Genomic DNA, 22,672 nt, shown 5'->3' with positions numbered 1-22,672 from the left:
AAATCCAGAAAACAAGATTTATACATAAAAACACAGAATAGAATGTAAAAAGATATATATGGATTTAGTGTATTGGATGGATCTATTTGAGGTTAAAAGATTAGTGTTTGATAGAAAGCTGTTGCAACAACCGGAATAAACCGTTCAAGTAACTATAACAAGAATAAAATTGGATCTATTTTGTTCTGGAATATCAACAAAATGTTGCTTTGACTGTTGTTTCACCATAAAATGATATGTGTATGAAGGTCACTGGCTGCATAACAAATAAAATACGATCAGTCTGTATTTACTAAATGGCACATAATTGATAGCAGTAAAAAATGGGCAACACACAACCTCTCTATTACAACTTGCTCAATGAAAAAGTGTAAAAAGCATTATGATAGTGATGAAAAGTAAAAAATGAAAAAAGTTGTATTCAATAATGCCATGACTACTTCCTTTTACATCAATACTGCTACTAACACTGTCTTTCCCAATTTCTGAGTGTAATTGTATAAATTTAATTTCAGATTGTGGCTTAAAATGGATGATACAATATAAAGAAAAAGTAACTGAAAGTTTTTAAAGGTTTTCTATTGTTTTCTCATTAATTAAGCTATATTAGATTTCAAGGTATTCCAAATAAGAAATAATCTTTGTAAAGTAAATATGTATATAATACCATTAAATCTGTCCCTTTAATCAGGATAGTTACCTTAACAATGACAGATCGGTAGCAATAATTTTATAAACTACTTTATCAAATTTCTAGCTTAAAAAGAATTTTAATTATGATTTTATTTAAATATTATACCAACTTAACACAGGATGTATTTATACAGGTACAAGCATTATAGGTAGAGATAGCTATTTATGTTTTGTATTATTCAGCTTGCTTTGCTGGTTATGGTTAGGTGAACTTGTATTATTGTACTTCAAATTTTTGTAACTTTAACATACATTTTTGTAATTTAAGGATTGTTGAAAAGGTTGATTCGTAAAGTGAAAATTATATATAATAAAACACTTATTTGATGAAAATCATACCATGATAATATCTGATATGATAACATTATGTATTATCATATCAAGGGAAATGTTATTTGTAATTTATTAATAAACATTAATTCAGTAATTAAACTTTTATTATATTATTACTGCATTATCATTATATTTCAAATTGTATTGGAAATTTTAAGTTAAATGATTAATTGCATTCAGGAGCCTCATATTGGGATGACAAATAATAAGATGTTGGGTATAGAATATTTGAAACTTTTTTTCACTTTGCAATCTATATACTCAAAAATGGTCCAACTATATATACTTCTACTTGTTAAAATCTGTGAACGATTGAATGATTACAGAAAATAACTAGTTGAGCCACAACAATTATAGCATTTAAATAGCACAAAAATAAATTAGGTAGACTGGGTACACTCTTCTCCTTTCCCCTTATCTATGCAATTTCATTTCATTGCTGAAAATTTTCTTCGGAAAATTTAATGGTAAAATAAATAAAAAGTTCCCCTATTTTGATTATATTTTAAACCAAGATTAAAGCAGAGATGGTGTAAATTGTACAAAATATTCTAAAATTGTAGTAACCGCCTAATTACTAATGTTTTCTTGCTGTTCCACCGTAATTTAAATGTTTTGTATGATGGTTGTCAAGTACAATAAATATATACAATATATATATTACATTATATGTGTATATGTATATATATGTATGTATGTTGGAGGCCTGGATCCAACCTGGTTCTGGGATTCAAGGTACTGATGTGGTGAGCTCATATTGCAGTCGTAAGCAGTTTGTAGCATTAATTAATTAAATTAATATTTATTCAATTTATTCTCGAAATAACATAATTGTGTAATGAGACTTTAGTTATTTAATCTAGTTTGGAACTTGATGTAAGCCCAAGTAAAATTTTAGCAAATAAATCGAATTATTATGTAAACAATCCTAGTATCCTCATTCATCGTCTGAAGTAATACCTTATGGTGGTTCTGGATGCTAAACAAAAAAAGAGAGAGAAGTAAATAGAATTATGTAAAATTAGCGTAAGTCATTTATTACTTACCAAATAAGTGATTATATATAACTTTAGTTTTTGAAATAAGAATTGGCAGTTGTGGCTGTATTTGACTGTATTTAAAATCAGCTTTTTCTTTGTATTTATTGTTAGTGTTACATTATACAATAGTGACTTGGTTTGATGAATAAGTTATTCATATGTTAGGACATGTTTCTTCTCTTAGTTACAGTTCTAATCTGTTGTCTTCTTTTATTAAAAAGTAATGTAAAACCACTAAAGACATAATTTTTATAGATGATGATTTAATTATGAAATATTTCCTGGAATTAATTTTTAATTTTCCCATATATTGATCTTGTTTAGTATTTGGTACATCTAACCAGTATTTTAGTTTTTATTAGTTAGATTTGGTTAAATATTTTAAGTAATAATAGTAAAAATTCATTCATCTGATCTGCTAACAGTTTTTCAAAAATAAACCTCTAGGTGATTGAAGCCATGTGTGGCCACTATCACCCATGATTGATAACCCATTCACTCCTACAGATCAAATTAAATTTGTGGATTTTCTTTTAATATTTCTGTTAATGAAGATAAAGTGTTACTTATTTTTTAAAACATCTTAGAATATTTAAAAAATAAATAAAATTATAATTTTTATTATGTCGCTTGATTATTCATGTATCATTTCATTCAACCTGTATTCCTTACTGAAATATTTGCAGTGTATCTACAGTTGCGATAAAAAAATGATTTTTTTTTTAAATCTACTTAGGTTAACATATCAAAAATTTAATAGTCGCCATAATTTTTACTGTCATTATTTATTTGACATTTTGAAATGTTGATAATCTTTATATATAATGTTCTATAATCTGAAGAATAAATTTAGTTATATCTACATAAAAAGAAATTCATCCATTTTTATGGCTGAACATATTAACTGTTATTTTGGTTCATATTGACATTCAAGTCAATATTACATCGGTAACCTCTGTATCAGGCGCCACAACTATATCCCATCACTGTCTTTTTCTCTTACATTGTTTGCTATTGCTCAACCTTGAGTATAAAGTAGTCATGACAGTTAAATTTTATAGTAGCGTACTTTTCAATAATCAGTTATAACATATAATTTAGATTCTGTTCTGTTTTTATAATGCTACACAATATAAAAATTTCTTCCTCAATGTTAATATTATTTTATTCATGTTATAGTTTAATCATTCTGTCATGTTTAGTTCATTTTTACCAGGAAAGACCATTTACTTTTCTTTATTATTATAAAGTTAAAGTAATTATGGGTTAGTTGCAGTTTTTCACTGTTAAATAACTTAATAATTGAGGAAGGACCTTTTTTGTACGGATAATTGCCGTTTGAAATATAAGTTAATATAAACAAATGTGCGAATAATGAAAAATATAACTCAAAGCTGATAATCAAACCTAGGAACTGTAATATTTTATTTATCTTTATTGACAACAAAGAGCTTGATTCCAACTTAATGACAGTCATCCCAGTTTTTTTTTGTGAGAAGAAATTAATTAGAGAGAAATTAATTGGAGTGGAACAAAATTGTTGCCACTCCACTATATAAATTTTACTGTAAATTTTTGACAGGGCATTTACTTTTAATATGCTTCTATCAAAATAATTTATATAAAAACAACTATTTCTCACTAAGTTTTAAACTGAGGATTCAAGTTAAAATTTTTGTAAAACAACTGACCTGTTCAGTATCCATTTTCAATTTATGCTAATAACAGTGAAAACATTTTTCTATTGAATAAATATTAAAAAATGTTTGTGTTTGTTGTCTTTCAACTATGGTTAAAGATACTATTCTTGAATAAGTATTTAACAAAAAATAAATGCGGTCAAAATAAGTATTGAATGTGGAAAGGAGATGATTGGTTGGTGAGAAATGTGTTTGAAGGTAAATTGGGAATAAAAAAAGGAGATAAGAGATGATTGATGATTTAAAGGGCAATATGGTAACTGATTAATAAAAACAAGCATGTAGAATAAGATGAACCGAAAGAGAGATTTGCTGAGAAGGAGCTGCAAAAAGAAATATATATTATCTTCTAAAGAATCTGTTTTTAAATTTAATCAGACAAATGAATAACTATAATTGCTTGAAAATGCTGCAAGAGAGTGAAACCAGTAAACATATAAAGTATTTTTTATAACATAATTTTGAAAAATGATGTTTTTGCCAGTATAAAAGGAATAGAATGCCAGCAATATAAATTAAAAATAAAAGAGGAGTTTCTCAATTGCCAGATTACTATAATGTAACTTAAAGATTTGTAAAAACTTTACAAAAAGATTTCATAAATCTTCAACACTTGTAATAGAAAAAGGAGAAAACAATGACACGTACATGTATGTCTACATGCACACTTACATGCTCTAACTCACCGAATTATATGCTCCTAAACACTAATCATAATGATAAATGTTAGATAAAAACATATATCAAAATACTCAACTTAATATTCACCTCCAAATAATCAATAATCAATCCTATTAGGTTTAATAATCAGTTAGATTGCACTAATTCAAATAACTTTTCATTTATTCTTATGTTTTACTTTTAATTGTGTAATTTCGCTGTAATGTGAACTTCTGATGTGTTTGAGAGCTGATAAATTTAAATTTGCTATGAGGTTAAAAATACTTTTTTTTTTAATATATTGATTCTGCTAATTTCATCTAGTTAATAATAGATATCTAATGCTGTATGAAGTTAGTTGCATTATTCCTTAGTATATTGTCAGTTACACATAACATTTAACCAAGTTATATAACAGTGATATAGTTCATATAATTTCTCTCTATTATCTTTATTAGGTGAAAAATCCTTAACAGAAATGTTGAACAGGTGAGAAGCTGTCATTTGTATTTGGATAATTCAAAAGATATTGTTTATCTTTAGTTATATCAACTATCTTGTGTTATATAGATTATCTTTAGTTGTATAAAGTACAAAGATCCTATCAATAAATACAAAAATAAGACACTACAACACAATTGTAAAACCAGAAGCCACTTTTACAGCAGAAACACTCTTCCACCTGAACAAACAATCAAAGACTCCAGAAAATCAAAAGAAGAATTGGAAGAACCTGCATCAATAAAAAGTACCAGAAAAATGGGCAGTGGTGGATTGTGCCAGATAGAGTCGTGTACAAAGAGTTAGAACCCATCACTGATACCGTGTGTAAGAGGAAACTAGGCTTCTTTGGACATATCATGAGGTTTCAAGACTCAAGAAACAGCTAGTACAGTACAATATCAACTCGAAAAACACCAAGACAGGATGCAGATGGATCAGAGAAGTAAGAAAGGATCTGAAGGAAATTAGCCTTATACCAGAAGACGTCACAGATAAGATAAAATTAAACAAGCAAATCAAGAACAAAAACACTCATTTCACATTCACAAGAAAAAACTCGCAACACGAACATTTTCAATATTAGTTAGGGCACAAAGATCAGAATGTATGAAAAAGTACTAGGAGAACTGCAAGGCCCAAACAGTCCCATTGAAGAGACTTGGATAATGGACTGACTATAGTGATCCTATGTGATCATAAAAGATAATAATAAAAAATTACAAAGATTGTTGTGACAGCTCAAAGAACTCATATTCGTAACGTTCAGAATTATAAGGTTGGAAAATTATTCAGTTTTACAGAATTGTGGTCTAATTAGTACAGTCTGGTTTTAAAACTCAGACCTTGCTTTTGTATTAATAACAAATGTGATCTTTAATATTAAGTATCATTAAGGGATCAGATTTGAGTCCTTCTAATGGCAGTTGCTTGTATATGAATTTGAAAGCTAGACTGTGGATATTGGTGTTCTTTGGTGGTAGGATTTCAATTAACCACATGACCTGAGTCTGTTCCAAACTACATTTTTATCGGTACATTTATACTTAAACTGCAGCGTCAACAGGCCTGGCCAGCCGATGTGACAATTGCATTTGCCCATACACACACACCCAGACCCAGCAGTAGCTGGAAAACTGGTTGAGAAAACAAAACAAAGGGATCCTAAACCAAACAATAGTAGTTGATGATTGTTACAAGCTCAAGGTATTGCACTTAAGAGATACAGAGAAAAATGGAAGTGAACTCTGTGAATAGGATGAATAGTAATAGTATTCTCAAGATGAAATTACAAAACAGTGTCAGAAGGAGGTTGATCTAAGGAAATAAGATGGAGCAGACAATTTTTTAATTTATAAGAAAAGCTATCGCTGCAGAACAAGCTTTGAAATTCAGTTTTGTATTTGATGAATATGCCTTTCTTATTGTAGTAAAAATGAAAAAAATAATGTGTAAAACATATTATATATTTTTTTTCAATACAGATATATTTGTGGCACTTATGTTATAATTGTTGATATGTTTGACACTTGTATTGAGATAGATATAGTACTGAGAGATCCAAAAGTAATGCACATCAAAATTAAAGTGTTTATAAATAGTAGTATAGTTGAAAAAGTTCTGTTGGCTACTCCAAGATTGCATCATGGGTATTAACAACAAACGTAGACGCCATTGTGGTGTATTTATCACATGATGCCTGCAGCAGTGTTTTGTTTATTGTTTGGTAAACAAGAACAACAAGCAACAACCTTTTCCCAAGAGCAACAAAATTTAATTGTTGAACATTACTTTTTCAGTCGTTCTTATGCATATGTTGTAGATGAATTTCATGGGAAATACCCGGATGTGGCAGTGCCTAACAATTCGACCATAATGAGATTAATCATCCATTTTAGAGAATGCAAATCAGTTGAAGAGAATGTGTATCAGGCAAGAAGAGAACCGGAAGACAGGCCATTTTGACTGATGCTAAACTGGCTAAGGTTAAGAATATGATGCATCATTCACCTTAAAAAAGCTTGAGGAGATTATCAGCACACTGTCAGATTTCATATGGAAGTGCTCAAAGAGTGATGAAGCAATTAAACATTTAATAGGAAATGTGGAATAAAATTGAGTTTTTTTAAGCTACTTTGTAGTAGCAAAGTAAAAAAATAAATTTTTCAGTCGTGATAAATTTACAGTTTAGGTAGATTTAATGCTATTACAGTATTGAAAATAAATGTTAAAACTTTAAATATATTTAAATTAACTTTTCTTTGTGCAGGAATTCTTGCTGGCAATAGATGTTACCTCATCTGGGACACCTGAGGAAAAGCTCAAATGGGCATTTAGAATGTATGATGTTGATGGAAACGGTGTAATTGATATACAGGAAATGACCAAAATTGTTCAGGTAACTGCAAAATTAATAGTTTATCTTAAAATTACAGGATTAAATTGCAACATTAGATTTATTGTCAGTTCTACAAAGTTATGCAATAATCTGTTATTTTCATTGTTTCTTTTCTTTTTCTGTTCTGTGCTAATTAACTTCAGCATACTTACAGTTTTTGTCTTTCTTTATAGTCTTTACCCTTTAAACATCCCTCACAAATTAAGTAAACTTGATATATTATTATATAATTCACTTAAATTGTAATTAATCTCAAAATCTCTCTTAAATTGTTATCTTTCCATTTCCATATTGCTCCTATATATAATTAGACAGTCAATAGGAACAGATTACAAATATCCTCGTCTTATTTCTACCTGAATCAGAGATCAGAGATCTTCATCTTCTATTAACCACCAACTGATTCATGTTACAAGCTTATTTTTGATTTCATAATCGGTTATGAAAATACTAAGTTTTTAATTTAAAATTCAAGTTCAGTTGTTGATGTTTGTTGAAGCATATTTTTCAGAATTATTGTTTAATGTTCCCATTAAAAAATTTATATAAGCAGATTTAATGATTAAAAAAAAATTGCTTTAAAACAGTGATATTTTAATGATCCCACAAATTAATGCTTTAGAAACACCGGTTACAAAGCAAATTATATCTTTTTCATCAATTTATGATTGCATGAAATAGGATTATTTACTTACTTATTTACTTTACTTATCACTTTGTTAAAATAGGTTCACTAAAAAATAATTGAGCAGCAGAAGTTTTAGAAATTATTACATTTTTTAAGAAATTATCATTAAAATTTTAATGAATTATTTAAATGTTATAATCTATCGATTCCTGTGGAATAGCTGGGGTAAAGGATATTATTACCGGAATAAAATACAAAGGTTAGTACTACCCAGCAGTCATTATATATTAAAATCACTAATTGTATACTCCACTTGAGTTTTTAAACAATTGAATCTGAGAAATAGATTTGAAAGAGATTTAAAAATTATGCAGATTTATGGAGTGAAATTTGTAAAATTGGATTTTGTAAAGAAGTTTTGCCTAGTTTTCTTTCAAATGGTCGATTGAGGTGGATTTAATTTCAGCTCAGTTGAAATTGTACACCAAACCATACTGACAGACATCAATTAGCTTAATGTTACATGACGCATTACCCTTTGTTTATATTTCATAAAATACTTCAAATAATTATTCTTCTATAAATGCACTGGTAATTATAGTATGACAAATCCTGTAAGGAGTAACCTGGTTCAAATACCTTGCATTAAGTACAGTTTTAACAGAGAAGTTAAAATTTTAATTTATTTTTAAGAAATGTTTAAAAAATATAATAACATCATTTATGAATCATAATTATTCCATTTTATTAATTATTTTATTTTTCTTTATTGTCATCAATGTGGTATATTTTATTTACACTTATTTTTATTGGTACTCCTATTGTTATAAAAATTACCTGTCGTATTATGTTTATATGATATTGACACCAATTGATTTTAAAAAATATGTCTCTAAAATAACATAAATTATTAAACAGGATACTTTTTTTTAGGAAAATGTCAAACTTCTAGACATAAAATCAATTAAGTGTTTTGCAATTAGATAAATTTATCACCCAAGTTTGTTTTTATTTTATTTATTGACTGCCTTTGAAGATAATACAGAGTGGCACAAAAGTCACTTAACATTTGTTTATAAAAGTACTGAATTTATTTTATTTTATTTATTACAGACAGTACTTACAAATATATTTTATGTTCAAAATGTTTTCCATATTCATTAATACATTTTTGCAGTCTTTTGGGAACATGCACTATGGCAAAGTTCTCTATCACTGTCCAAATCATTGAATGCATCGTAAATGTAATCTTTCAGTTCATCAATAGTATGAGGCTTTCTAGAATAAACAGACTCCTTGAGACACCCCATATGAAAAAAAATCTATTGGCGTAATATCTGGTGAATCTGGAGGTATATCGATATCTGCCCGTCGACCAATCGCTCTTCTATCAAATGTTTCATTCAAATAATTGCAGACTGCAGTGATGTAATGTGGTGGAGGGTCATGTTGGAAGTAAATTTCGTGAATGTTTTCAGTACATGTCATGAGTCCTGGTACCACGTAATTTTTAAGCATGTCCGAGTATTTTATCTCCTGTCACTGTTCTTTCAAAAAAGTACGGTCTGAGTACAACAAAAGATGATATTTCCCCCAAACACTCAAACCAACAAAAGATGTTGGTTTTCAGTATGTCAATAAATGCAGTTATGTATATTAACTTGTCCACTTAACTTAAAATTGGTCTCATAACGAATAACTTCGGATCATGTTTGTCATTTAAGGACATTGATCCGGGTCATCTTCATGTAGCCCATGAAGTAAATGTAGAATGTAGACTTTAAATTTATGTTTGTGTAACATTCTTTGTATGGACCTTTGTGATCACTCAAGCTCAGAGGGTCATTGTCTTGTTGATTTTTGTGGACTTTGCATCACTGCTAAACATATGCGCAATTCATTTTCCTCTTTTGCGACTGTTATTGGACAGCCAGATCTTGGTGCATCCATAAATCATCCATGTTGTTCAGATTTATCTCATATGTCTACACTGTTTGTCTAGGAGGGTTTGATGTAAAATGTGTACCCCCACTCATCAATAACTGCAGTATTACTACTTTTATAAAAAAAGTTTTTAAGTGAAAATCTTTCCTTCTTTTGTTAACATCGTTACAATTACTTAACACAGAAAATCAACTCAGACACTGCAGCTCACTTCAATACACTGAGATACAGATCTAGACAGTTGTGTTTGTCATTGTACTGCCAATTTGACACCGCTGAATTATCAGTATTTTGAAATACCAACATTATGGACTAAACTGTTGTATACTAAATTTTGCTATAGTTAATTTTATTTAAAATTTTTTTGCTATTCGTAATTATATTTTACTTAGTATCAAGCGAGTTTTACACCACTCTGTATATTTATATATTAGTTAATTTAAATAATTTATTCTCAGTCTGTTAGAAAAGAATTTTCGTATAAAATCTAGTGGGTTAGTTTTTTCAGTGATAAGTCAAAACATAGCACCCACCTGGTCGGTCTAGTGGTGAACGCGTCTTCCCAAATCAGCTGATTTGGAAGTCGTGAGTTCCAGCGTTCAAGTCCTAGTAAAGTTAGTTATTTTTACATAGATTTGAATACTAGATCGTGAATACCAGTGCTCTTTGGTAGTTGGGTTTCAATTAACAACACATCTCAGTAATGGTTGAACTGAGACTGTACAAGACTACAGTTCATTTACACTCATATATATCATCCTCATTCATCCTCTGAAGTATTATCTGAAAGGTAATTACTGGAGGCTAAACAGGAAAAAAAAAGAAATTCATAACATTGCAAAGTATATATTAACACTATTTGCTTGGATAGTTTATATGCAGTTGAAAAATTCTCTTCAATTATGGTATGACTTCACAAACATAAAAAAAAAAATATTATTAATAATAACCACAAAATTTTAATAATAATGTAGTGCATGACATATCATTACTATATTTAAATTTCAGATTGTAATAATTGAAGAAAATTAACATTGTCCCTTTTTGTTAATTCAATTTATAACAAATTTTAAATTCTATTTTTATTTTGAAATAAAATATTCCTGTCATTTTTTTTTTTTATTATAATAATCGATTCTTTCCAGAAAATTTCTGCAGAATGATTAGTAAAAATTAATTCAGTTTACATTGTTAAAGTAAAAAAAATTGTGAATTCTTCATTTGTTTGTTTTGATAGAAATTTTATTTAAAGCATTACAATATAACTTAATGGAATTATCATAATTCATTAATAATTCAGACATTTCCTCCATGATTTTTTTTAATGAACGTAATATATTGATAAGCATGCAAATGGCTGCTTGATTTTGATAATTCAGATGTGTTGACTACATTCTATGCCAACATGTTGCATAGTATTTTCTTAGTGTCTGATTAGTTTGCAGAATTTTGTCATAGCCTATAATTTTCCATAAATTTTATGAAATGAATGATGGAATTGCAGAATTTTGACTAAGATGCTAACTACTAGCTATCCTCATTTTGTATATTATTGAATCCTTAATTTAATTTCTTAGAAAAGTATTGAAAAAAAATTTACAACTCCTTCTGGATCTACTTCCATAACAGTACATTATTACATATGTTACTAGAATAAAAAAAATTGGTGGATAATCTTATCATCACATACCCAGTCCATGACTGCTCACTGGCCAGATTGTGTAATCTAATGCATCATCAAAATTTTGAATAATATTTTCTTAGAATTTTATAACCAGTTTTTTATAGATTTTTATTAGTATCAGTGTTATTTTTTATTGTTTAAAAAGAAAGTCTGTCTAGAATGTTGGCTGATCTGTACTTTGTGTAATATCAGCAACAATTATTCTAATTTGTTCTGTTTCGTCATCTGTACTATAATAATGTTATATGATTTTTACATAGAAAAAATTATTTTGCAAATCCTAAATTCAGAATTTGACTCGGTCTACTGCAATTGGCTGATAAGAGTAAACTAATTCTTTGTCAAAAATTTTAGTAATATTTTTTTGTTAAATTTTGCTATATTGAATCACTCTATAGATTTTTTTTATATGAATGCTTATTTTGCGCAGTTTAATTAAAATAGAATGGTTTGTGCCTTTGTATCAGACAGATTGCTAAAAAAAAAAATCACTGCTTGCTTTTCTTTCTTGGTACAATCAGACAAGAAGCATACAGTTGACTTTTAAATACTATCTCAAACAGCTAACAGTGTTTCTAATGAACAGTTGATATGAAGTTATGATTATAGCAGAATAGTCAGTATTGTGGGATATACAATCGGGGAGAAAATTAAAATTTCCTTTCTTTCCCTTTTAGTCAAAGTTCAAGCAAAAATCTTGCATGAAGAAATAAAACTGAAAATGAAGAACTTTAGGAGCTACTTGTGGAAGAGGTAAAACACTTCATAACATTAGACTTGAAGCGTCACAGTGGATGAATTATCTTTGGTTCATATTCTAATTTCAATTTCATCTAATAATAGCATGTCAAATTCACATACATTTTATAAAAAACACCATCATTTTAAAATTGGTGGACAATTTTAATGGTAGATTATTTATTTTCTTTATTAATATTCTTTTTATTTTTAGTTAAGTATAAGTAAACTTATTTTTTAATAGTTTATAAAAATTTTAATCTGTTGTAAGATTTATACCGCTATATGAATTTATATATATTCCTTTATGTTACAGGCAATATATGACATGCTTGGAGCATGCTCTTCAAATAGGCCCGCAGATTCAGCTGAAGAGCGAGCAAAAAATATCTTTGCTAAAATGGATGAAAATAATGATGGACAACTGACACAAGATGAATTCTTGAAAGGTTGTCTGCAAGATGAAGAATTGTCCAAAATGCTCGCACCATAATGAACCAATCAAATTTATTTATAGCTAACTTCCTGTGCTGCATGCCTGCCTTGCAATATATTTTTGTTAAAAGTAAATAAGAAAAATTAATAAATGTATATAGAATAAGAAGAAGAAGAGAAATTGTATCTGATTAGATTTTTTAAAGAAATTTAGATGTATGTAATTTTGTGAATGAGTAATATGTCCTGATTTATCATCATATTGGGAAGGATATCTTCAAATGGATTTTGATAACATTTCGTCCGTAGTACATCAACATCTAAGTGCCATGTGTAAAAAAAAAGTTGCAAGGCGGGCACCAGTAACAGATTTATACGGTTAACACCATTGCCAATTAGTATCTCTCATCGATTTTAAAAGAAAGTGTTTATTTATCTTATTTTTTTATCGTTGTGGTATGAAGAAAGTTATAAAAATTTTTTGTGTGTCTCCTCTCCAGCAAAAAAATGTTTAGCAAGACTATTACAAATCATTTATTTATTTTTTGACATTCCATTGATTGTCGGCGAAACAGTGTTATTAATTAACATTGAGTTAATTAATTACTTAATCAGTAATTCTGAGAATGATGAATGATACTCTTGTTTTCTCTAATAATTACATATAATCCTTTGTAGCTTTGACATTTTTTTTTTCAGTGTTGAATAACATCTTAAATTAGAAAGATGTGTAATTCATTAATTGAGACACTATATTTGTAACACTCTCTTTTTCTCTATCATTCTCTCTCACTCTCTTTCTCTCTGTCTTATGTATAAATAATATTTCTTATGCTCTCACAATTTAAATTTCTTGATGTTTAATTTTATGAATTAATAGTAAATCTGCTACAGTTACAAATACTAATGGTTTTTAATTTTTTTTAAGTGTTAAAATGCACTGGGGAAAAATTATTATAATGAGTAGTTGTTTTAGATTTTAATGACACATTAATGAAAAAAGCCAGACTGAATTTTTTTTATTTATATAAAAATGATTTATAGTATTTACTTAATTTATATAAAAAAAGTTTTTGGTCATTATTAATTGATCAGGTGTGATTGATAATATTATAATTAACAAAATTTTTACAATGTGTTATTATTATTGTTTCAGTGTTTATAACTTGTATCGTTTCTTCTTAAGATATTATTTTTTTTATTCCCAGGTAACGTAATTCTAAAAAAAATTACCTAAGTCCTCGTTTAATATGTTATTCATATTTCAGTAATCTATAACATTAATTTAAATAGTTATTAGCAAAACATCATTTCCTTTATGAAAACTAATTCTATTGCTTAAGGTTTTGAAATGACTTTGATGCTGTGTAGATTAACTTACAATTATTAGTGATTGTTATTATTTGAATGATAAAAGGATTTCATCGTGAACCTGTTTTATCTCTTGTTATCGCTATTTATATCTTATGATTTCATAGATGTTGATTAGAACATCTATCTACAGATCAATGAATACAATGTTCAATTTGTTACTACCTTAAATGCTTTGAAGATGTGCTTGTTATACTTTTTACTCAATTTGCCGGTTAGTTTTTGCTTTTTGTTTCGTAGTATCATTAACTACTTATTTCTAACAATGAAATACGAAGACTATATTACAAAAAATTAATTTGGTTTTTATGAAGTGGATGGTGAATCTATGAATATTGAAAATTAATGTACAGTTATGTACAGTTACATGAAAATGGTTGATAGAGTTGCAGAAACTGATTTTTACTGCTTGTAATGACAATTTTTTATGGAATTTATATTCTGCAGTATTTTCCATTATATAATTCAAAGTTTTAAAACAATATATTTTGAAGAATTTAATGTTATTCAATTTTATTTTTTTTAAATGTTACCACAACAGAAATACAGTCACCTGGTAAAGAGTTTTTCTAACATTGTTTTGCTTTCATTGTTAATGCAGATTAAATGTTTATTCTTTGCCTTTTGTCATTTGTGCACTATTGTTATTATGTATAGTTATTAATATTTTAGAAAAAGGTTTACTACAAAAACATTATATGTATGTTTCAGACATAAAAATGCTTAAGAATAATCCTTAAATTGTATAAATTTTGAGTCGATCACAGAATCAATGTAAAAGTATCATGAACTTTTACATTAATGACAAGTGCTATTTGTCATTGTTCCTTATGATTGACATCATATATTTTAAAATGTTAGAAGATGTTTAAAACAAATTTACTTCTTACCAAGCTAATGACTTATTCACATCTATTATAATGAACTTTAAGGACATAAGTTCATGCCAGAGTGTAGTGCTTCTGCCTTTTATCCAGAAGATTCTAGTTTTAAATTCTGATCAAACATGGCACTTTTCACCGGCTAAAAACATCCATTTTTCATTATTAGTGAAAATTGAATTTGTTTAATATCTGCAGTTATTTGAATAAATATACAGATTAGCCTGTATTCTTTAAAAGATATCAGTTAACTAGTTTTATTCAATATGAGACTTAATATATTAAAATAGTACCATTACAATTAATCTTACACGTTACTGTTACTTGTGTTTCATAAATTTCTATTTTTTTATAATTTTTTGTGTTCTTATAAGTTGGATTGTACTCCATTAAAAAGTAATAACTATTTTTCACAGTCTTTAAAAGACCTTATTTATTTGCTCTTTAACAGATTGGTTATAAGCTTTACAATAATCTTGTCAGTTCAATTATAGTTTGGTAAACTTGGCATTACCAGTTTTAATATAGTGCTGTTAACTTAATCCTGACAGTGTTAACTTTTAACGATGCTGTTAATCCTGAAATCCAAGGATTGATAGCAGCACTGAGCTTTAATTTATAGCCATCTTTATTTCAAGGTTTATCAACTCTATCATTCCATCTTAATGAAAAAGATCAATGAACAAGTGGAAACCAGTAATACAGCATGCATTGCTTAATAGTTCAGTATAAACTTTATCAGTTATAATGAAATTAAATTAAATGAGGACTTGATTATTTCAATTTCATTTATTATACAAGATTTGTTATTTTGTTTTACACCTGGTTTACAAAAACAAGTATTTTGTTTACTAATCACTGCCCCTCATTTGTAGAATTTTATAACAGGGAAATAGAGAAAGTAAATAATTCTGTATTAATAAAATCTTCTTTTTTTATAAGTTTTTTATACAGATTTAGTTTTTACTTATCAGTAATTTTGATGTTTTTAATAATATTTTGTTCAACTTATTTTTTGAGGAAAAAAAGATTAACCAACATCTATGTTCTTCTTTACTATATCTCATTATATAGTATTATAATAAATAAAATATGTATGTTGCGCCTCTTATTTCTCATACTATAAACTGTTGCTTGATAATCATAAATTTATTATTAGTTAACGTAAAGTAAAATAATACATTTTTAATATTATAAATAATTTTTATATATATATATTAAAAATGATAAAATAAAGCATTTACTTATTTATGTAGGTATAGTATAAGTTGATATTATTTATTAACAGTCATTATTTGTGAATTTTTTTTGTACATTATAAAACTTAAGATAAAATTGTTCAAAGAAAATCAAAAAATTAATTAGTATATGTCCAACTTGAATATAAACTGATAAACATTCTATTTTTAAATATTTTATTATAATTTCCACTTTTTAAATTTCATGTTAAGAAGCATCTCATATAGTAAAATATATTATCACATCTCCTTTTTTTAGCTTTATCTTAATTTGCTTTAATAAAAAAATTGAAGTAATAATATTTTAAAGTGATAACAAAAAATAAAAATTTTATCTATAAAAAGATATTATATTCTTAATCATTTATCCTTGAGCTGGTATTTGTTCATCTAATTAACCTCTGTCTATATCCATTACATCAGTAATAGTCTTAATAGTTTGCTGATGGAGTTCTACTATTTCCTCTATAATAATTTTTGTTTTATGAGCTCACCTTTTCAAAAGCTTGTCTACCATATAAACAGATTTTTGAGTAATCAAACCACTTGATTTATAAATTGTCACGGTTGCATTTAATAGCGAAAGTTAACCCACTGTTGCTTTTTTGTTCTGTTTTTTTTCAGTATGTAAACCAGTTATGTTTTAACATATAAATTTTATTTTAAACAGCCGAAGAAAAAATTGTTACTTTTTTGTACTAATCCTGTTGGACTGGTTCAGTTCTATTAATTTTAATTAAAAATAAGTTAAAATTATATCTGATCACAGTGTTGTTCCAGCTTTAAAATAACAGAATAGTGTTTTTGATAATATAATATTTGAAATATACATATTTTGAGCAGTCAATTTATGAAACATGTTTATTGACTTAATTGTGTATTAATAATGTCCATACTAATACATTTATTAAATATCCATTATTGAACACAAACAATCTTTCTGAAATGTATGTATATTTATTTATTTTATTTTTTATGTATTGTATTAAATGCTTCATAATGTTTAAATGCTCTGAAAAATAAAATTAATCAAATATCCTGGGCCAGCATGTCTACTAGTTTTATAAAACACCTTGATTCATTAATTCAAAAAAAATGTTTATTGGCATCCTGTGTAATTTGAAGTTAATTAAATGAAAGCTAATTCTTAACAGTGAAGCTAGATTGTATTGTAGAACTTACAGTAAATTAAAAATTAAAGTTTGTGTATTGCAAATTTTACGATTGAACCTTCTCTTTTCTAAAAAAATAGCTATCATAGTGTAATTTAGTTTTAGCGCATTGAAAAGAGTTCTTGATCAATTCATATCAAATTTTTTTTATCAAATTTTAGAAGTAAAGTTTCTACAAACAAGTGGAATGCAAGAAATATGTATTTAATTGTTTCACAGTACTACTTGAGCAATATATAATTATAACTAGTAGTAATTTTTTTAAAAATATTGACGCCAGGTAGTTGAATAAATGCATGTCACCTGATGTAACAGATACTAACCAGCTTAAGGGTTAAAAGAGGTATATAATTTTATAGCTGTGATAATTTATTATACAATTTTTTTAAATAAAATTATAAAATTTGTTAAATGCATTTGAATTTATGGTTAGTTTAACAGTTCATGTTTGATTCATAGATATTTTTAACTTTGTGCCATTTGTAAAATATAAATCACCGAGGGTCTTTCATTAATATGTATTTACTATTTTTTGTTTTTACATTCATTTAGAGTTATACAAAATGGTTTATTAATTAATTTTTTTTTTTATAATTCGATATAATGTAAAATAAAGTATGTAAATAACCTTTTTATATGATGATTTTTCATCTACAGAAAATATTTTGGGGAAAATTTTTATGAGCCGTAAATTTTTATTTAAAAATTTAATTCTTAACATCAGAAATAATATATATACTAATATATCTTATTAGAATTCAAGAACAGTTTATATTTAATAAATTCCATTTCTTTTTTTTTTTTTTTTAGTTAAGAATGTGTGGGATCAGTTACAGATATCACCAGTCATATTAATTTATTTTAATGGCTCTATCCATATGATGACCTTGTCAAACTTTATTTGCAAACAATTATCCTATAAAAAAAAGAAATATATAATAATATTACTACTCAAAAAAAAGTCATTTGTGAGTGTATATTAAGAAATATATATATATATATATATAGTAATCCCTTTTTTATGTAAGATTAATGAGTTTTTCAAACACCACATTATTTTGTATATAAGTGTCATATTAATATACATTTAATAAGTTTGGTGTATTGTGTTTGTTATATTATATGTATATAATTACAATTATTGATTGAATTAAGTCTTGTGAATTTCTTTTTTGCTAGATTCTTTTTCACGCTTGATTACTTAAACACCATGTTAAAAATTAGTTTGTTGTCATTAACAGGGATTGATTGAAAAAATATATATATGATATGTAATAAAATGTTAATGTAAATAATGACTGATTAAAACATTATAAGACTAAATCATTTTATTTAAATGATTTTAATTATTATATTTTTCAAAATAATAGAAAATGTTTATTATTAATTTGCAGTAAAATTACTTTAAAATTATTCTTTCTCTTTTGTAAAATTGTCATAATAAATTTTAAATAGGAATTTGGGAACGAGAAATCCCTCTGTTTATTAATTAATACTCAAAATGTTTCTTGAAGTAGTATAATATTTTTATTTTGTTATGTGCTGTACATAGTGTGTGTTATTGTATGTTTAGTAGTATGTGATCAGTCAGGTAGGTGTTTCAACTATTTATACCGCTACATAGCTTGTCTTTTAGGCTGTTTGAATTAAAGTAATTAATTATATTTGCCATGTTAAGGATTTGATTATATGAGATTATTGAAAAAATAATCTTATTCTTCAGTTTATCCATCAAGTAACAGTACTTGTTAGATTTTTTTTTGCAATCTCCAGCGTGGAAACAAAAACCTGAAATGTTTATTTCCTTTGTGAGAAGTCATATATCATTAACTAAATAGTCTTCACTGGTCTTCCCAGCTTAACAATCCACCTACTATCTATCTCACTTACAAAAGAATATTTTTAAGGTTTAAGGTGATAGACCTCTGTAGGTTCATCTCATTACTATACATTGTTCAAATTATCACTTTGGTTTACAGAACTGGATTCATGATGGTTTTGGGTTTTATTATTTTTATATGCATATGTGTTAGTAATAGTAAAATGAGCTGTTGCTACTGCTGTCATAAAAATACTGTTATCGGTTTAATTTAAATTTGATTTATATGGTTGATATCTCTTTAATTGCAAAAAACCTCCTTTAAAATGAAGTTTTATCATTCTGGATTAATCTTAGTTATTTATCCAGTTTTAAATAATTTATCCAATAGAATAATTATTTTGGAAATATTATTTTGAGATTGTTGCCTGACTGATAACTTTAAATATCCATCATAAATATGTTCTATAATGTAAAGTTAGGTTGTATTGAATCTTAAAATTTATGTATTATTACCATACTTCTGCACAAATTTTTAAATTGTAGTTATGATAGCTTTAAAATATTATTATTTTAAAGGAAATTTAAATAAGTACCAAATTTTTATAAGACTAAAATTTTTTGTATAAAAAAAATCATTTAAAAATAAGTTTTTATTTGAAAATCACAAGAATGAAGCAAAATAATGTTTTTTCTTTAAGTATATACAGCACAGCATAATTGTACAATTAATAGTTATCAACAGCAGCACTTAAAAAGATTTTTTTTAACACTAATTGAAAGTATTAGCCTGTTACTCTTAAATAATTATAACCATCCATGAAATTGACAGTTTTAGTTTTGCAAAACTTTTAGAATTCAATTTGGTTGTCAATTTATGGTTGTCTCTCACATCCACCGAAGAAGACCTATCTAGGCCCTATGATACATGAACAGGGATATATAAATAGCCATATATGTAAATTGTTGTTTGTTTATAAACATACATATTTTGTGACAAAGCTAAACATATATATATATATATATATATATATATATATGCATATATATGTAGATGAGAAAGCAACAGTGGTTTTGTTTGTATGATGCTAAAGCAGTATAATCATACAAAAAAAAATAAAAAAATTATACTTTGCTGCATGTGTATAAAGTATAGTAATGTCTTGAATTGTGTTATATGTTACAGATTACCAAAATTATTTTAATAAATGAGATGTTTTGTCTTTAAAATATGTTAGCATGACATAATAACATATTATTTTTATTTAGTTAAATGGACGATTAAAAGTTATAACATGTTTGAAATCATTAAAAATAAAATACTAGTTTCTTAATACTAATAGCATACATTATGTTTAATAAATTTACTTTAAATAATTATGGTGGTAATTCTATTTCTTCATTGAAATATAGAATAATAAACTATATGAGTTTGCACAAATTATCTACAAAACTTAGTTTTTAAGGATTTTGTTTTTTAAATGCAGGTTTATATAATAAAAGGCATTCAAATACTTTTTGTTTAAAACTTAAAAATTATATAAAGAGAATGATTAAAAATGTATTTTCTAAAAGAAAGAATAGTGTGTAAGTAAATAAAATAATAATTTTTAACAAGAATAATCTTTTTTTAAAGATTCAAATAGCTTTATAAAAAAAGTTAATAAATTTTTCATATGATTTACTATAAATTATGCGATTAACAATATTTCATAAATGATAATTCATTTCAACATTTAACAAAAGCATTTAATGGTGGTAATTAATATGGTTCCACACATAGCCAAATATGTAACAAATTAACACCCTTGCTGAGTTTCATTTAATCGCTTCTTTGATTGTGACATCTTTTATACTAAATGACATGTTTAGTTGAAACTGTTGTTGAAATGAAGATGACTTGAAGTATTATTCTTTTTAAAAAAGATTGCGATCTATGGTTGGCTGTGGGAAGAGGAAATGATTTGTTTACATTTCATCGCATATTGTTTAACATTTCCATGTGAATTTATTTTTAACATTAACAAGTATTGCATCATTCTTTTTAATACATATGTATTTATAAATCAGTCGATAGACTTTGACAGTCAATTGTGATTAACGACTTATTATAATGTTCAGATTCATACAGAAATCTTTTCATTTACATATAAATCTTAATCTGTATTTTTATACTTTGTTATTATATTGTAGTTATAATGTTACAAATATGATGTTGAAATTATATCGATAACTTAGGCACTGGTGTGATGAACTGCCAATACTGAATAGAATGGTTTTATTGTGAATAGTAGTTATCAGCTACTGTAGTGTGTGCTACTCTGTAGTTTCAACTAAACATCCCATTCAGTATACTTATCCCTCTTAGCATTACCGAAGCACCAGTTAGTTTTCCTCTAAAACGTCTATTCATATTTGCTTTCTTGGCTATCTAATTAATGGCTATATATTTAATTTCCTTGAGTTTAATTAATAATAACAACTTGCATATTCAATTCTTGTTACAGAATATATGATATTTTCTTTTATCATAAATAAAAATTATTGTTTGTAAATAATCAGGATTTAACCGACCATTGAAACTAATAAATAGTTTACCTTGTAGAATCTTTTTTGTTAAATATTATTAGACCATGGTAAACCACAGATGATATTATTTTGTATTTTTTTGTTATGGTGTAACATATAAATTATTTTAGAAATAACTACATACACAGATACAAACTTAAATTTATAACACTAAATTTGTAAATTACATTACGTAGGATATTAAGTAATGTATAATTCTCACAGTAGTATAGATTAATATACAATACAATATTCTCTTTTTTTAATTTCAGTTAGTAATTTTATCAATCATAACTAAATTTGCAAAGAAGTAAATGTAATGTATTTCTGTATGTATCTTTTCTCCTCAAAAAGTATATTTTTTTTATTTTTAATTTGCATATATCTATAGTGTTTCGTTTAGTAGACACATTTAACACTTGAATTTTTAGAAACTGATTATTCACCATAAGTGAGGAATCTCTGTACTGTAATGCAGAATTTTGAATCTATATTTAAATTATTATATGTGTAATCTATATCCAGTACTTAGAAAATAAGCATACTAGGTTTTGTAGTTTTTAAATCATAAAAATAATAATCTTACCAAAAACAATGATGTTATATTTTTTAAAGCACAGATTTATATACTTTAGTGAAGTTCAATTTTTTTTTATTACTTTACTTAATTTTAAATTAATTCTTTAATATAAAATTTTTGAAACTTGTCCATTACAGAATTTCTGATCAGAGGATCTTTTTTGTGCAAAACTAGGGATTACCGTTAACAAAAGTTTTTTATGCAAATTACAAACCTTGGAAAGTTTGGTACATAATCATTATTTCATATGGTTTTCATATAAAACAAAAATACAATTTTTTCCACATTG

The 22,672-nt window shown here is 26.3% G+C and overlaps 2 protein-coding genes across 3 annotated transcripts in view; both read left to right on the top strand.

Annotated features, from left to right (window-relative positions):
* The window catches only part of LOC142328920 (neuronal calcium sensor 2), a 46,819-nt gene extending 33,319 nt beyond the window's left edge, over positions 1 to 13,500 (top strand). The window contains exons 2-3 of the mRNA XM_075373088.1: positions 7,197 to 7,325; positions 12,636 to 13,500. Coding sequence (XP_075229203.1) covers positions 7,197 to 7,325; positions 12,636 to 12,812 — 306 coding nt within the window. The 3' untranslated portion in view covers positions 12,813 to 13,500. The remainder of the gene's footprint in view (positions 1 to 7,196; positions 7,326 to 12,635) is intronic.
* Positions 1 to 22,672, top strand: part of Nca (neurocalcin homolog) — an 84,852-nt gene that overhangs the window by 33,324 nt on the left and 28,856 nt on the right. Inside the window, exon 1 of one of the 2 annotated variants that reach the window (XM_075373085.1) lies at positions 7,197 to 7,325. The exons of the other annotated variant lie outside the window; for it this stretch is intronic. The gene's annotated coding sequence lies outside the window, so the exon portion shown is untranslated. Of the gene's footprint in view, positions 1 to 7,196; positions 7,326 to 22,672 lie in introns of those variants that run through there. 2 annotated transcript variants of the gene reach the window in all.

Source organism: Lycorma delicatula, chromosome 8 (assembly GCF_047948215.1).
Source record: "Lycorma delicatula isolate Av1 chromosome 8, ASM4794821v1, whole genome shotgun sequence".
NCBI classification, from domain to species: Eukaryota; Metazoa; Arthropoda; class Insecta; order Hemiptera; family Fulgoridae; genus Lycorma; species Lycorma delicatula.
Note: the sequence above shows the minus strand (reverse complement) of the source record. Positions and strands in the feature narration are given on the sequence as shown.